Genomic DNA, 17,455 nt, shown 5'->3' with positions numbered 1-17,455 from the left:
TAGAAGATTTAGAAAATAAAATAATCTTTTATAACATTTTCTACTATATAATAATAGTTAGGAAAAGGGTTTCTTTTAAAAAGCCTTCAAAATATTACCTTTGTTCTTGTAGCTTGGATATTTTGTCTCCTGTGCCGTTGCATTGCTAATCATGTCAAGGGCTCCTGCATCCTAGGATAAACACCCTTTAATATTGGTTTCTAGCTTTTCTTTAGGCTCCCCATCATGCCTACAGAGGGCAGTTTTTTGTGTGAATTAAGGAGGAACTTGTGGGATCTGAAGCAGTCTTTCAGGATTGTCTCTCTAATTCCATTTAGAGCAGCATCGCTCGGAGTTTCATTTACAAACAAAAGTCCATATCTGCTGCAGAACACAACTTACTTTGACCTTGACTAGAGGTTCAGTGCAATTTCTTTTGTTCGGTGTTTTGTCTCGATATAAATGTTTATATAACTCAGGTCTGCTGCCAGTCCCCTCAAAATCCTTTTTATTTCCAGTTTCAGCTTTTAAAAAAATGGAGTCGTACATTGCTCCAAGGTCTAAATGAATAGTCATTGCTTGTAATACAAGTACACACTTAGAGCGTCCTACTGCTTTTAGATGTGATGTATTTGGTACTGTAAAGGTAATGATCCTCAACCACAGCAATATTCTGTAACAGGAATATCTGTCACATTCATTGGGATTACCATGTTCATTGATTTGTGTCTCTAAATCTGCTGTTTCTACCCTTTAAATTTGATCTATAATTGGACCTCCTTAAATGGTTCAGATAAGGTAGTCTGTATTTCCTCAACAGTGTCACTGTCAGCTTCTCCTTTTTCATTATACATTCAGCAGACTTGATAAAATCAGCAGGACACCTCATTTGAAACTGTTTAATCGCTGCCTTTTTCTTCCGCTAAACCATTGAGGTGGTCAAGCGATGTACACAAATCATTTTAAATAGAAAATATGGCTTTCTCTGTGACCCAGCTAAACAGATAGTGGTATGCAAAACAAGTTAAAAAGTAATAAATGCCAAAAAAATCTTCTAATTGGAGTAAAAAATTGTAGGCAACTTTATTCACTCTCCAAAAGTAGAGCGTCTTGAAATATTGTCAGGGCCCTGAATAGACAAGATGATGTCTTCCTAAAGAGTCACTCCTTTCTGAACAAAGCAAGTTTAAATTTTCAAATAGTGCTGAGCTGCTTTTTATGCCCATTTGGAGGAAGCGTATATTTATAATGCCTGCGGTTACCGCGCTTGGGGTAAAGACGGGTTTTGTTGCATTAATACCCTTTCAGTGCAGCCTTTGAGCGGATCAGAGATGGGAGGTTAAACTCTTGTTTCCATATCTGTCATTTTGTCTATTCAGTTGTTACTGTTCAAAGTACAAAGTAAAATAATGGTACAAAATAAATGCCGCATAATAAAGTGTTTTAAAGTGGATGTGGGAAATAGTCTGGTGGCAGCCGCAAGCTATCCTATTACTGTTGCTGGTACACTCATCCCCATGTGTCAAGGTGACTGTGCCAGGGCAGCTCATTAAAACAATCCATTCTTCCTAAGTGTCTTGGTATTTAGTGATATACCCTGCAACTTGGCAAAGCTTGAAAGTGGGCCGGGAGTAGTAGAGGAACAGGAAACACAAACTCTGGCATTCTTTTTGCTCACTTTCTATAACTCGTTGCCATACTTCAGCATTTTACTGTAGATTACTTACGTTAATAAAACTAGGACTATACCAAGTCTATGTGGACTGGCAGGTAAATCGTGGGCTAAAATGAGTGCTGTCCCTTAAGAGAACAGACATTTGAATAGTGTGGGGTGAAATAGGGTCAGTATTTTCATGATCTGAAGTGAGACTGGTGGTGGGTTCCTGTTTTTTATTTGTACTCTTTCTCTCTTAAAAATGTTATGTAGAAATTCAGCAGCCACTTAACTGCATCCAAATTAAAATCATGCCTTTAACTTTGTTGTCTTAGGTTCTGGATCATTAGCGGCCATGGCAGTATTTGAAGATAAATATAAGCCAGATATGGAGGTAAGGAATGTTTTGGTCTTTGAAAATGTGATGTTTTTTCTTTCCGTATTTCTGATGACATTAATGTACATTAAAGGAGATGTGATGGGAAATATGGAATGTCCTTAAGTTTTCTTTTTTTTTTTTAAATCCTTAATATCCTCCATCTTTCAGCTCCCCTGTATTTAGTGTTGGCTCATTAGAGAGCTGTCAAAATAGTCAAAAGGGGACAGTCCATGTAATGAGTATATTTCCTATATCCATACTTTGTCTATCACAAAAAATGTGCGATTAATAGTAGCTGAAAAATCAGAGGGGAGAGAATTCTCTTTAATTTTTTTCTCCTGTTAATCAGTCATTTCTTCTGTTGTTTCTCTTGGTTTTTACAGTCAACTTATTAAAAATATGTGAAACACCACAAAAATAGGCAGAATGTAAAACTGATTTTAACTCATTGTTGGAAACTGATCATTTCAAATTGATTGTCCTCTCAAATAGTAGCTGCACTCCAGAAATCTTTAATTAGACCTCGAAGATATCGGAACGTTTTCAGGTTTTGTGCTGACTGTCTGTCAAACTGAATAACATGTTTAAGGGTTTGTTATCATGCAGCAGAATCATCTGAGTAAATACTGAGAACAGTAGGGTCACAATCCAGTTTTGAATAAATTGTACGTCAGAATAAGCTGTTCCATTCTCATATCTGCGTATTATCCGTAACACAGCCATTGCACTGTTTTTTGTTTACGTATAGTCTTCCTTTACACCTAAAGTACGCTAGGAATTTCTTAAAATCAATTGCTGTTCAGTGCCCATTCAACAAAAAAAAAAGAGAATAAAATCACAGGTACCTGCAGTTACACTACTGATGAAAATAAAACTATAAAAGAATTAAGAGGCTTCTTGTGATTCTGCATGGTAACATGCCTCAGTAGTGTCAGGCTCTTCTTTAAACCACATTAATCTCTTCAGACTTTTCTTGAATGCTCCTTTGAGTTGCAGTTGATTCATAATTCCATGTTAAAGAAAAAAATGAGAATCGAATACAAAATTGAGAGTTTTTGAAGTAAATTAAAAATGACTCGTAACACATTGAATTGCAGTCATTTTTCATAAATACCATTGGAACCTAAAATGTAGCTATAAAATTATTTAAAGATGTTTAGTATCCATGCAGATCGCACTGGTAGTGAAGGAAAAGGTTGATTAACTTCAGTGAAATTTGGAAAACTTTTCTGATCCAGTTAGCATCTCTGCTGCGGACCACTTTTTTAAGTCCTAGTGGACAAGGTATGTGGTTTTAGCAGCATGCTTCTATGGTGCTACTGAATTCCAACCTCAAATTAATAATTTAAAATTATAATTTAAGTAAAATATCTTTATCCTGTTAACTTGTCTTTGGACTAACTTCATGTGCATTAACAACTGATTAAAAACTTGTAATGAATGATTTGTAAAAACAAAAAAATGGTTTAAAGGGTTTGCAATGGATGAGAGACTGCATAAGTAAATAAAAAGTGGAGTTGTATGTCTTCCCTTGTTACTATATATGAAGCAGTTACTGTTCTTTTAATTATGAGACTGCAAAAAGATTTTAATGCTGCTACTATGCTGCAGGGAGCACCCAAGAAAACAGGACATTGTGTCTAGGATGCATAAGCAAGGTTGCCAAAATTTGGAATATTCTTAATTGGAAACGCAGACTCCTTAACCTACAGCATTAAGAGTCAGTAGAAAAATCCATGAAATATGAAAGTTGAATCTCTGCTCCTGGAGCTTGTCACTGAAAGTGGTGTACAATGCTAGTGGGTTTTCCAGTCTTCCGCATACCTGCATTTGCTCTGTGCACTATTCATATGGGCAACTTAAAAACAATAGCTGTAGCATAGTGTGGTCTCAAAACTTAAGTATTGTTTTTTTGCCATTTTAAGGGAAGAACTTCATTTTTCATTTTCTACTGGTTGGCAAATTTCTTTCTTTTTCTTGTTTTTTTTTTTAACCCATTTTTTAGTATAATAGCTTAAAAAGCGCCAAAAGTTGGTAAATTTCCTTTTTTTTTTTCTACCCAAAAAGGTCAACTTAATTAAGTTGTCTTTATAGTCAGCCTTAAATGGCAGGAGTTCGTTGTGCCTCGAGCATGTAGAAATGTGTTCTACCGGGTTGGTGAAATGGACACTGAGGTCTGGAGATGAGCGTACACTATAACCCTCTTTGTTTTCATTGGGTGTTCAACTGGTTAATGTGTGTAATATCCCGTCAGAGTAATTAATATAGCTAAGAGCCATGTGATAACTCAATTTTACTTTTTTAGCAGTGGTTCTTTTTTCTTTTCTTTTTCAAATCTACAGGAAACAGGTTAAAATGTCTAACTTTAACACTACATTTTAACACCCCCCCCCCAAATAGGTTGTTCTACCTGGCGGAAAATTCAACAAAATCAAAAATAAAGAAGGAACGCGCGTTAATCGTAGTTCTGTTAGCTGAGACGTTGTTTGCTCAGTTCAAAATGCAGCACGTTTTTGCATTACGTGATACAAACATAAAAACTGTCAATTGGTGTCACACTGGAATGATACGTTTAAAATTTCCGGAGATTAATTCATTAAAATGGGTGAAGATTAATATTTTTCTGTCAAGATCAATGCTGCTTGCTTTTACACTAATTGTCAGAATATCTTGCTAGGGCTACTGAAGGGTAGTGGTGTGCTGTAAGACCATCACATCACAGAAAAATGATTCAAAGGCAAACTGTCCTGCACCCTCTGGTATCGACTTGCAAATTAGCATCTGGAATGTAATTAAACAAGCTTAATGAAAGTAGCAGCTGAATACTGCTGGAAAAGACAATCAGCTTTTTTCCCTCTGATATATATTCTGTACTATTGAAGCTGATCACCAAACACATCGTGTGAGCACAGTTAAAAAAATTAGCATTTATTTGAAGAATAGGAACTGTTTTTCATTCTGTTATGCTTTTGGCATGCACTGGCGTCCCATGAGAGCCATGCCACAGCAGATAGTGCACAATATTTATAAATCCATGACAGGCAATAATAGCAACTTGAAAAATTCTTTTGCTAGAATTTCAAGTTGAGAGCTGCCAAAAGCTGAGAGGATCAAATCTGCAGTGGCAGCTGCTGTGCCCTACAGTTAGAATTGTAGACTTTGAAGATGCTCAACTTGAAAAAAATGAAGACTGCAGGCTTAGCCAATTTTTGCAGGTTTCTAGAGCCCTGGCTCTCTGCCTTTTGAAGATGAGTTGCTGAAGCTTCTACCACTGCCTGAGGCATGCTAACACCAGCAGGATGTGTTTTTCTCATAGACTTAGTGTGTCTTCAGTTTTAAGTAGCACATGCTTTGTCAATGCCAACTGTGATGGTCCTTCCCCTGGTTGCAGTGCCGAGAGATGATCTCTACCCAACATCCTTCAGAGAAACTGCTAAGATAGATGGTGACGTACTCAAGTGCCACTTCTGCAGTCTGATTTATGGAGGCATGTTTCATTGTGAAGCAAATGCTGGCCTCTAGAGGAACCATTATAGATTGCTGAAGATGTGAACACTTTCAGCCCCGAAGGCCTGTAGATGCTTCAAAAATGTGATGCCAAGCACCTAACTACTGCAGAACAATATTAATTTGTCATGTGGGCAGCTATAGATCCACTTTAAATAACGTAAGTGGAAGAGCAGCACGCCTAATACAGTGTTGCAGGCTTAGATCTTGCAGTGCAGCCAGTTTTTCCTTTCAGTCAAGTAACCACATGGTTTTAAATACAGCATTCATTTTTTTCAGTTTTATTCATGGATGCTCGTGTTAAAAAAACCCCCAAAAAACCAACATCAAGGGATAGCAACCATTGAAACCTGGGATAAATTCTGCCTACACTGTAAGGTGCTGGAACTTGTGACTTATCTATGCGCCGGTTGTTGAGTCCCTAGGGGGAACTGGAACACAGATCTTTAATAATATAAATGTTGGTGGTTGACCCTGTCACTCACAGAGGAGGAGAAGTTTTGTAAGTCTGAAGAAAATTACTTGATAAAGTGCAGCCAGCATGGACTTACATTTTTTTAGGCACCTGACGAAAGCTTCTTGTTCAGCTGAGCAAAGATGCAGGCTGCTCCTTGCCTCTGTTTTTTCTCCCATAGTTCATCAAACCAGCTGAGTTTAATAAGAAGAGAAGCCAAAAGGAAGAGACTCCAGAAGGAAGAGCAGCAGCAATCATAGAAAACAGTGACCTCAGGGAAGCTGAACGGAGGGGTGTGCTATGTTCGGTTGCAGAGGACAAAATAAGAGGAAGAGAAATGCAGAACTGAAATAATTACCTTTGAAATGGGGTGCTGGAAAAGTGGGAGAATGTGCAGCATTTGTGATCGTGTGCCACACAGGTTAATTGCATGTGGCAATACATTCAGACAGGCATTTGATGTACGTTAGCAGAGTTAGACGATGACATGTCTCTCCTTCCTGGCCTAACTCTCCCAACAACATTCCCCCGCTCTGTGGGAGGGTAGCCTGAGGGCTAATCCACAGAACAGGGAGCCCAGGGCACGAGGCTGTGTCTGGCTCTGCTGTCCATTGTGGGGGCACCTGTGACAAATCACTTATCACCTCTGCACAGGTGAGGAAACTGAGGCACAGAGTTGATCGCCTTCGTCTAAGAGAGGTGTGGGGCTTAATGTATGTAGGCCTCTGGTTTCCTAGGAGAAACTTTGCAGTAAATTGGCCTTTCCATAGCATCTATTTAAATAAAAGTACTTATGTCGTAGTTCAGTATTACAGAAACACCGGCATTGTTTTTCTGTTGTTAAACAGCCCAAGCAGAAATAATTCCAAAAAAAATATTTGGAGGGACAGTAGGAAACATGGGTATTGCGCTGTGCGGTTGAGTATTATTTTTGTTTATTAACTACTGACAATAATACTGAGTTATTTTTGTCAACTGTCAAAACTATATAATCTTCAACAATAGTTGTCTCATCAGTCTTATTTAGACTGCATGTGTGTGACTCAGAGCTCAAGAGCAGTGACAAGCTGCATATGAATTCTGTATTCATTAGTGATGTTGATCAAAATGCCTGTGTCCCTGCCATAGGGCTCAGGTGTGGAAGTCTGCAGGCTAATCCCACCAGCTGACATTCAGAGGTTTAATGACTCCATAGGAAGGTGACCACTTGCTGGGAGGTTTGTTGGCTGAACTCAGACAGCAGACAATAGAGATCAAGCAAGACTATCAGAGTTAAGCTGAAGAGCCTGCCTGAGATACTTGAACCCCTGTTGGTCTCAAACACAGAGCTTAAATAAATGAAAAAAAAATTAAAATCTGCCCCCCTGTACAAAAATAAGCGCTTACTATTTATATGCTCTGTAGATGTTTATTCGATTACCCAGTGACAACAGACCAGCATAACTGCACTGCCTTTTATTGATAGCGCTCACGTTGACGCAGTTTGATGCTTCCCTGTGTCTGTAGTCCTTCATCCACTGAAGCCAGGTATTGGTGCATAGAGACTTACGTTAGGATGGAGCTGTATTGTGCCTATTGCTTCCTATTCTAGATTCAGATTATTTTGGGCAGGTGCTGTTTTTACTCATGTCCTGACACAGACATTGATTCCCATTGTGGAATGAATGCAAAACTGGAAATACGAAGTTAATTTTTAAATGCACCTTTCTGCCTTGCAGACTGGACATGCTCTTAAATGGCTGAGGTTTACCAGAGAGGAGTTCTTAAAATATGCTCCTTGCATATATCAAAGCATCGTTTCTAGACGCAAGTCAGATATGAAAGTGCCTAGGGGTGATCTCTTTTGGGAGTGCTGAGCGATACCCCCCAACTCTTCCTTCCAGGATCCTCCATGCTGTCCCCAGGGAGAGCAGTCTTGCCAAAGTTGAGGTCCTGCCATTCAGTTCTTAGTATAAACTGGACTCTTCTGCATGGCCAAGAACAACAGTTTCCTTCTTTGCAGAGGTAGCACTTAAACTTTGTACACGGTACCGTAGACACACTATTCGCAACAATGCTGTGTGCTTGAGATCACTTTACTACACGTAGGATAGATGTCGGACAGGTAATTATTTTTGATGCATTTCTCAGGAGCAGGTGTTCCAGTCTAAATGGTTTCAGTTTTGTGTATTTCTTGTAACTGTGAAACACTGGAAAATATTTCCCAGGGTGTAAAGCTGCAGTGCTGCCCCTGCAGTGAGGATTCGGGAGGCAGAGCGTAATTTCTTTGTGAGCAAATGACACTGAATCCGAATGAGGTCAGCCCAGAACTCAAGCGAGGCTGCCTTCAAGTGAATAGGGCTCGTAAAGTATTTTAGTGTACTCTCCAAGGGGGCCTGGGCTCCCCCCCCACCCGTTTACAATACAGGTTGAACTTTTGCACCCTCTCATTCTTTCCTCAGCACTTTTGATGACAGTGATCCAAGTATGGGCTGCTTTACCTGTCATTCTTACGGCGTAAAAGTACCTTCAAATGCTTCTTGCTTGGTTTGCATTTCTTGTCCCTTCCCCTGTAGCCAGGATGCAAAATATCAGCACGAGGCAGCGTAGTTGTAATATGAAGAAGATTGAGAATTTCAGGTTACAAAGCTAAAGCTTGCGGCATGGTAAAATTTACAGTCCCTTTAGCTGCTGAATTAAGTCCCTCTCGTTCTGACAGTCTGTTTCCTAAAAAGTCTGAACAGTGTCACGACATCACAAGTGATAGTTTATAAATGTTTCCATGTTAATTCGTGGCGGGGACAAATATAAAAATAGTCCAAAGAAAATAAAAAACCCTGAAGATTCAAGAGAGGGCTTGTAATTTAAGATGCCGTACCACTGGAACAATGGATTACGCTAGTCTTCGTGTAAGGAATGAAATATAGGATTCGAAGCTACCATTCGGTAACATTGGTCCCTATAAGTTTTTTGTCTTGGCAGGTAATTCAGCATAAATTGTTAATGTAAATCCAGGTTAGTGGGGAAGACATTATTTTACTAAAAAAGATAAACTGCTGATTAATTCAGTATAGAACTCAATTACAAATTGAAAGTGTCTCTGCGGGACTCCAGTACCCTAAAGACAGCAGATGTTGAATTGATACTCCAGCATATTTCACACTGGTATGAAATATTAACATGGTTTATTATACTTGTGTGGTGTACAATATCAGAAAGGGGGGAGGTGGTGATGAGTCTGGGCTTGCAAGCGTCTGTACCAACGAAACATGAAAATACTTTAATCACAGAGAAGAGTAATTAGGGACTTTGTGAGAGGCGCAGTTTATTTGAAGGAAATATCTCAGTAGAAAACGGTAAGCTCAAAATAATAAAAATATTGACATTGTGTTTTCATACCATATATAGCAGGCACCACAAAAATGTGCGTCACAGCACTGAATTACTGAATTTTTTTAAACAAACAAAAGCAAGGATATTTGATGTTAAAACTTAACATCCTGTGTTTATACACTCGGTAGCCCTAATTCCCAGTCCGATTCCAGTTCGGACACCTGCCTGCGCCATTGCTAAAGGACACGGCCGTCCCCGTTCCTCCTGAAGTACGTCTCCTGCTGGTGGGCTCCCGTGTTCGGCCCGGCAGTGGGTGAATTTCCACAGTAGTTTAGATGACTTTATTTTTACATTGCACAGCAGCATGAATGCTTGAAAGCACATTGTAGAAGCTGGACTTGAAACACTTTTGATTTGGCATGGCTCAAGTGGAAAGGAGCATCCATTTTAAGTGTGATCAGATAGGAGTAAGTAATGGTCAGTGTGCGAAGTGGTGTCTTGGGCACGGACGGTGTATTTTGTTCTGATTGCTTTACGGTGGCGCAGCAAACTCCGTGACTTGCCTCACTTACTTGAGCAGATGAGCAGTGTTAGCTAGGAGGACTACACCGAAATGCAGGAACGCGCGTTTGTAACGTAGGCTTCCTTGTTTTCTTTAAAAAGTAGTCTTAAAACTTGCTCAAAAGCTCGGCCCTAGGGATGCACGCAAGCGATCTTGTAACATGGCTTTTTCCACGTACACAGCACGGCCCAAAGGATTCCCTGGGGACATATTGTGCAGAGACGCATTTTGTAAAATGTCTAGGCAGCGCAAGGGGCTCACGACGCTAGGAGATATCATTTAAATGGAGTGGCACAGTGGTGCGCATGTATAAGAGATGTATGCTAATATGGAGGGCTCCTAGCGCCAGTGGTAACGCGTGTGATTTTGGATGCCTTCGGTGTTTTCCCTAATTAAGGCTTTAAGCAGGATTGGAAAATAAGGCCGTAGTCGCATTAGTGCGGTCCGAGCAGCTCGTACTAACAACAGCAACAAACTGGGATTATTGTGTTCTCTTTGCTTGCCGTTACTTTTCCCGTCAGCCAGAGCATTCCTAGTTTCCTTGGTATTTATTTCTAAAGGTCCGTCTGTAACAGTGTCAACAAAGTCTGAAGGCTTCTTGTAAGGGTTTGCCACGCGACGCACGAGTTCCAGTATTCTGTCCGCGTGGAACAGGGGACTCCGTCTTTATCCCTGCGCAGGCGGATGTGCTGGAAACCCTGCGGCACCGAAGCACTGTTCTGCGCACAAGCAAAATACGTTGCATTTTCACAGGCCATCGCTCTGGCAAACGAACCTGGGCAGCGAAAGATTGTTGGCACTCTTTGCTGATTGCCTTTGTTTCCACGATTGCTGTCCTTGTTTTTACTTTGTGTAACTGTTTCACCTGATCTCCTTAAGCTTTGAGCGTTTCCCACTGAACATGCAGGATAAGATTTTAATAATGCATTGCAATTAAATATACAATCACTCTCTTCAAAGACGCACCGAGCCTCTGCTCTGTCCTGTCAACGCTCCCATCCCTCTTTTATAGTACACGTCTAAAGGTAGTGACAAATGCAGCGACCTCCTGTGTCCCTCTTCTCCTTTATTTACTGTTGATATTGGTGAGATCCATAAAGTCTCGGGGTGTTTCAGCACCTCGCTTGAGCGTGACAGAGGCAGAGAAGAGTAATCACAAAGTTAACAACCTGTTTGCTTTCTCCTCTTGCACACGTCTCCCTCCTGCTGCTGCTTAAGCTGCCCGGGTCTGGTCTGGCAGAGCGTGGACCACGCCAGATGTACAGGAGTCCTAATAGTCTCCTCTTCTGATCACTCATCCTCCTGCTCTGATTTTTTGGCATATATATACAGGCTTGAGAGAGTTTTTTTTTTAGCTGTTCAAAAAAGCCCCAGGTCCTGTCCATCCCCCCCGTATATCCCAAACATACTTATCCAGCCATAGCCCCATCTTGCATTGTTCACAGACTATAAGATTTTTTCTACTCTCTGCCCCTAACTGCTCCTTCATGACCCTTTATAGTACATACAGAAGATGACGGGGGAAGAAAAGGCAACAAAACACAGCGTGAAGACAATGTCAATAACCCCCCCCATCGCACCAGATGCAGTTCAATTAAACTTAACAAATCCCAGGAGAGCCCTCACAAACTCGGTTCACCTGGACAAAGTGAGATGAAAACAAAGTAAAATCTCTTTGTTAGGACATGGGCTATATTCAGTTAATGCCTAGCTGTGTGCTTTATAGCTCAAAAATACCTTTATTGCTCATCTGCCTAGGACATGCACTACCTAAACCCCATACTGCATGAAGTATTGTGAGAGAGATATTTTTACTGGCATTTAAATCCTTTGAGATACTAAAATTAAATACACCAGCTCTTCCTCTCATCACCTGTCCCTCAGTTCAAGTGAAAATGTAGCCAAAACAGATTCATTTTAGACTAAATGGTGGCTTTCAACCTTCCCTTGAAAGAAAAGAAATCCAAATACTTTGCTTCAGAGCTGTCTTCATAGCTCCATTGTCTCCTTGGGCTTTCCCAGAAGATTTTAGCATTGCTTCCAGTTATGTATCGATCTCCAACACAATTTCTCCCAGCAGACAGGCACATCCACATTTTCACATACTGTAGTCTGCTGATTACTCTTCCAAAGTCTAATTATCCTTCTGTAGGCACTTATGTCCTTCAAGAGGTATCGTTTTCCTAACCCCCAGCTCCCAACACTTCTTATAGATTTTTACTACACGTCTGTCCTCGAGTTCTCGCTACTCTTCCTCGCACCTCTGTTTCTGCCTCACAGTAGTGCGTGGGCTTTGCTTTTCTCAGTACAGTTAGGACTTTGAACAAATTTCATCAGAGCGTGGAAGAGCACGCTACGACGACTGTCTGATTTATTTATTTTTTTTGCAAAATGTCTTGCACCCTGTGGCAGCTTTACTGCCTGCGGATGCTTCAAAAAAAAAAAATAAACCCCACTAAACATGCTGGAGAATTTAACTTGTGTAGATAGCGTTGACCCACGATATTGCTGGCCGGGCAACAGACATTCCCAGACATTTCTCCTACATTGCTGGGAATCTAATTTTTAAAAGAAATCTCTGTTCAATCTTTAAATCTGTGCGAAAGACGTCTCCTGCACAACTTCCTTGCCAAGCATCCAGACCATCACAGAAATAGCATCGTCCAAGCAGCTGCAGCTACCGTGTTTCGTCGCGGCGTTAGTAGGCATACGCGATGGGATTCTACTTAAAAGCTTTTAGCAAAGGTGGGATTATTTTGATGTAGAAATCACTGCATCCGCTGTAGCAGAGTCCTTTAAATTTTCACTTGGTTGGAATTTCAAATTTTAAAAAATCACTTGAGCGAGGAGAGAAATTTGATTCTGCCCGTAGACAAGAATCATGTGGAAAAGTTCCTTCGCAGCGCTATTTGGGACTTTCCCTATAGCAGATGCAGAGAGGTAATCTATCAGTTTGTGAGTGTCTACAAAATGCAACTCTCCAGATAACAGGTTTAAAGTAAAGATTTAATACAGTCTCCATCTACTATGATGTTGCAGTGACAGTTTAAAACTCATTCTCTAAATCTCAGCAGACTTTATAGCTAGCAGTGGGCCAATATAAAGTTTAATGGCATTACAACACATAAATCATCTTTTAAAGATGCTACCAGTAGCTCCAATATTAAATGCAGACAATCGTCTACGTTATAAATAATTTATCAAACACCATTTCAGATTAGCCTTCCATGCTGAGTTATTTATTTTAGCCTTTACTGTACTATTCCTAAGGCACGGTTTGAAAGATCCATTACTGGTCAGTTTAATGAACTTGGGGGTCTGTTTTTCCCCCCTCAAGCACTACGGTACAGCTGTGGTGACCATTACATGGCTGATCTGGACCTCTTTGTGCCTTTTACAAGTGCTGCCCATTTGTCATGTAGTGGTAAATGGAGTTGCACATTGGAGTCCTGGGACACATTGTGTGATGTAGTGATGGAGACAAACAGATAGCTCTATAAAGTGCTGCTTGTCACCGCTGACTTGTATTACAGTACATCACTCTTACTGTAATCTCATTTAAGAAGCAGTGTGGACCCGAGAGAATGATATTCCCAGTTAGCTTGGTCTTTGCAACCATAAAGTAGGAAGCGCTCCTTTTATATACTCTGAACTTTTAGGGTTTTTTAGATTAATTATTACAGTGACTCATTCATGCCACTGTAGTTAAGACTGTGTCAGCATTTTCATTATAACCCCCTATTTTCTGCCCATAAAAATCTCCGCTCCTTGCTAGAACTTTGCATGCGGGGTCTCTGCTGCGGAGAGCGGTTTTTCACAAGGCCGTTCTGGTCATCTTTCTAAATCACAAAAATGGGAGGAAAACAATATTTCAGTCGCATTTGGATTCTGATTTAATTAAAATGACTTCATTTTAATGAAACGGGTCCAACTATTGCAGGTTATGGTCCTCTGGCGTTTAGTATTCTGAGACTATCTTAATTATAACAGACATCTACCAGACAGAGATCGCTCGGCTCCGCTGGGTTTTTAAAAAGTATTTTGCTAACAATAGTGTAATGTGTAGGCTGCATTTTAAAAAGAAAAAAGTGCCAAAATGCTTATTTACTTAACACGCCGAGAAGACCGAAGAAAGGTTTTACATTAAAAACCCAAAAAGAACAACCCGCAGCTCTGCTCAGATTGGTAAAGGCCAAGGCCGTTAGGAAAACTGAAGCAGGTCGGTACCGCAGGCTAAGGACAGCGCGGCTGTGTTTCTTGACCCATTTATAATGTTTGCCTTTTGATTTTAAAATTTCATGTTGGCTTATCTTGGAGTTTAAAACGTGTGTGTGTGCACGCGTGTGGTCTTGCCCAGAGAGAACTGAAACGTCCCTGTCGTGCCAGGAATCCAGGCAACGAACCTATTCTTGCGCCAAGCCAATAAACTCCCTTGCTCTGGAAACCGCAGCAGAAAGGCGCAGAAACGAGCGGCTTGTTTGTTCCGAGGGGACGTGCGAGGTGTGCCGAACGCGCTTCGAGATTGCATCGGGGGAAGTAGGAGCGAAGGCAGAACCCGCGTGAGCACAGCTCTCCTGGTCAGTGCCATAATAAAGCTGTGAGAATAGGAACGCTGCTAATAACAAGCTCTTCTTCGGAGGGCCGCTGGAGAACGCGAGGTATGCGCCGGGAACAGACGTGATTGTAGCCGAGCTGCTTTGGGGATCCTCTTGAGCTGCACTTGAGCGCTGGGGCTCGTGCAGCTGCTGCCTGAAGCTGACGGCAGTCCAGGAGTGCAGTGCGTCCCCTGGAACGGTTATCTTCACGTGGCAGAGTAGGAGAGAGGTTTGAGGGCTTCACGTGATGTGAACAGAGCTGCATTTTCCAAAGCCAGCTTTGAAAGCTAGCTTGCCCTTGCACTCGGGATTTCCCGTGGCAGCGAGTCGGCTATTCGGATTAATACATCCGAATAAAAGGGGGAACTGGAACTTGCAAGCGCCCTCGCCCCGTTAGGCCTTGGTGGGACAGCAGGTTAGCTCGAGACCCTCGCGCTGGCACACCGCGTGGCTTGTGGTGCTTATTGCAGATGAGAATAAATCTTTCTGTTCTCTGTTTCTTGCCTTAATTCATACGTAGTGCATGGTCCTAGCAGAAGACTTGTCCTTAATGCCGAAACGAACACGCAACGTGCTAACCGGTAGTACATGAACACTGACAAGGGATTGCTTTGATTTTTCCATCGTCTAAAACCTTAAGAAAACAAACCGTGCGAGATGGAAGTGGTGTGACTTGCTCGCTCCATCGCAAGTCGGTGCACAGCGTGCTCGTCCTACCTTGCACGCAGTCTTTTTGTCCTCGTCTCTGCTCCTCTGCCCAGCTCGTTCTGCCAGGCAGTGATGAATTCACTTCAGAGCTGGTGGTGGGCAAGAGACCGCTCTGTTGCCAACCGAATATCAGTTGCTAGATGAATTTTTGCAAACTGCTCTTTTTCCGGGGAGTTGCTTCTGAAGGTAAGGGGAGCGAATGATCCTTTGAGCTTGGCCAGCGAGCAGAGATTAACAAGCTAGCCATCGGATATTTTCAAACAAAAAGAGGGCCCCCAAATTCTTGTCACCGCAGCATCTGGAGTGGCTTAATCCCTCCTGTCACAGTTTAAAGAGATTAACGAGAACCAGTCCTAGCATGGTGAGATTTTTTTTTTTCCAGGCTAGGAAATCAATTAAAAAACACATTTCTTGTAAATCTCATAGCAGCCAAAGTAGCTGAAGAGTTTTTAACCCTGACTTCTCAGTACCGTTTGTTTGCTAACATAATGCTGTCGGTCTTTGAATAGGCTTTTCGCATGGTGCGTGGCTTGCTTTCTGACCTCCGGGAAACGATGGCAAATGGATAGGCAAAGCACGTGGACTCGGGGCGCAGCAGGTTGTTGCTGTCCTCCCGGCGGTCTGTGCCTGTAAAGTATTCGTATCCCACCCCGTTTCTGCAGTATGTGTTGCTGCTTTAAAGCGGTGGCTCTGACCCAGGGATCTGAAGAAGGGTTGGGTGGCTCTTCCCTGTCTTCCAGCCCCGCTTACTCGCATCTTTTGAAGTTTAGGAATAAATGTCTTGTTCTCTGTGAAAGCAATTGCTGGTTGCTTCGGGGAAGCTGACCTGAGCGGGAGGGAAGGCAGGGGCCCTGCCTGCGGTCGCTGGCGGCAGAAGGTGAGTCACGAGAGGCTCCCGACGTGCGGTCCACACTGAACCCCTTTTCCAGGGCTGTGCGCTGGTGGACCGCTCCCCAGCTCTGAGCCACGTGTTCAGCTCCAGCGTGTAATTGAGGAGGAGTTGTTTCCACAAGTTTGAGAGAGTTTGAAAAGTGAATTGCAATGCTCCGGGTCTGGGCAGTGGTTCTCAGTCAGGTGTTAGGTTTTACTTCCGATACGGCTCTCTCTGGCTGGGTCTGTAGAGGGAGCTAATGTAGCTGTAATAGCCTTCCCTTTTTTCTGCTGCAGGCTACGGACAAGCTACTGTAATGGGGATGTGATGCACCTGGCTTCAAAAATATGATTTCTGTAGAGCAAGTTATGCCCTGAACAAAGTAATTTTGTGAAGGGTTTTGTTGTAGGTGTGTATAGACTTAGAGGTCTATTGTCATCTGCTCTTTAGTGGGGGGGTTGACAGGTTTTCTTATAGAAGACGCTTATTTGAAGATCCCTGTGCAGCCACTGGTCCGATTCTCAGAACTTACTGCGGTCTCTGCCTGGTCTCCTGCATACCTAGCGTGCAGCGGTGAGCAATTCAGATTTCTGAGAAACGGGGCAAGTCAGACGCTTGCACTGTGCACATTTAAGGAAATGCGCATCCTTGCTGTAGAGAACAAACTCTTTGTATTAGCAGCGCTAATGAACCAGATTGCTGTGCCCGTGTGACAGATAGCAGCCTTTGAACTTATGCAGGACTCGGCACTGCACAGCTTCAGCCACGCTAAGACTTGTTGTCTTGGGTGTACTAGGAAACGGCAGGGCTAATTCGGAGTCTAAACTTCCTTCTTCACATGGTGTGCTACGTCTGTACCTTATTTTTAAGTGGGCTCTGGACATTACCGCCACTCCTGGGAGCCTGTCTAACTAACGTATGTGCTGTACTTTGGTTGCCATGTCTACTGCGTGTATGGTCTGTGGAATCCGCGACTTGCGGACTATCCGCAGTTCCAAATATTTGATTTTACAGTTCTGAATTAGTAAATATATATGCTCTTCTCTGCTGGTTTCTCTAAGGCTTGCCATGCTCCCAGTTCTTGCTCTGTTGCCAAATTGAGTACGCAACAAGACTTAAAAATCCAAAAAGCAGCCAGCCCAGAATGCAGCGTTCTGACTAATGTCTACTCTTCAGCTTGCGCTGGCTGTTCGCTAGGCCCCCTCGTAGCTCCCTGCTTCTGTACTAGATTGGAATAAGAAAATACTAGCCAGCTAACTACCGTTCAGTCCGGATCCAGACTCTGCTGTAAGACGGCTGCCGTTCAGATGAGCAGAATACATTTTGCAACCCAAGTTGGCTATGTTACGAAATCATACAAATCATTTTAGTGCCATAGAGGATGTTTAAATAGTCTCTACCCAGGGAAGGCTTGTAACTAAAGTAGTATGGATC

General features: G+C 42.2%; 1 protein-coding gene across 1 annotated transcript in view; it reads left to right on the top strand.

Moving 5' to 3' along the window:
* Positions 1 to 17,455, top strand: part of PSMB7 (proteasome 20S subunit beta 7) — a 34,912-nt gene that overhangs the window by 14,267 nt on the left and 3,190 nt on the right. The window contains exon 6 of the mRNA XM_006271312.4: positions 1,969 to 2,027. Within this exon, the coding sequence (XP_006271374.1) occupies positions 1,969 to 2,027 (59 nt within the window). The remainder of the gene's footprint in view (positions 1 to 1,968; positions 2,028 to 17,455) is intronic.

Source organism: Alligator mississippiensis, chromosome 12, assembly GCF_030867095.1.
Source record: "Alligator mississippiensis isolate rAllMis1 chromosome 12, rAllMis1, whole genome shotgun sequence".
NCBI classification, from domain to species: Eukaryota; Metazoa; Chordata; order Crocodylia; family Alligatoridae; genus Alligator; species Alligator mississippiensis.
The sequence above is the reverse complement of the archived record's forward strand: the minus strand, read 5'-3'. Positions and strand labels throughout refer to the sequence as shown.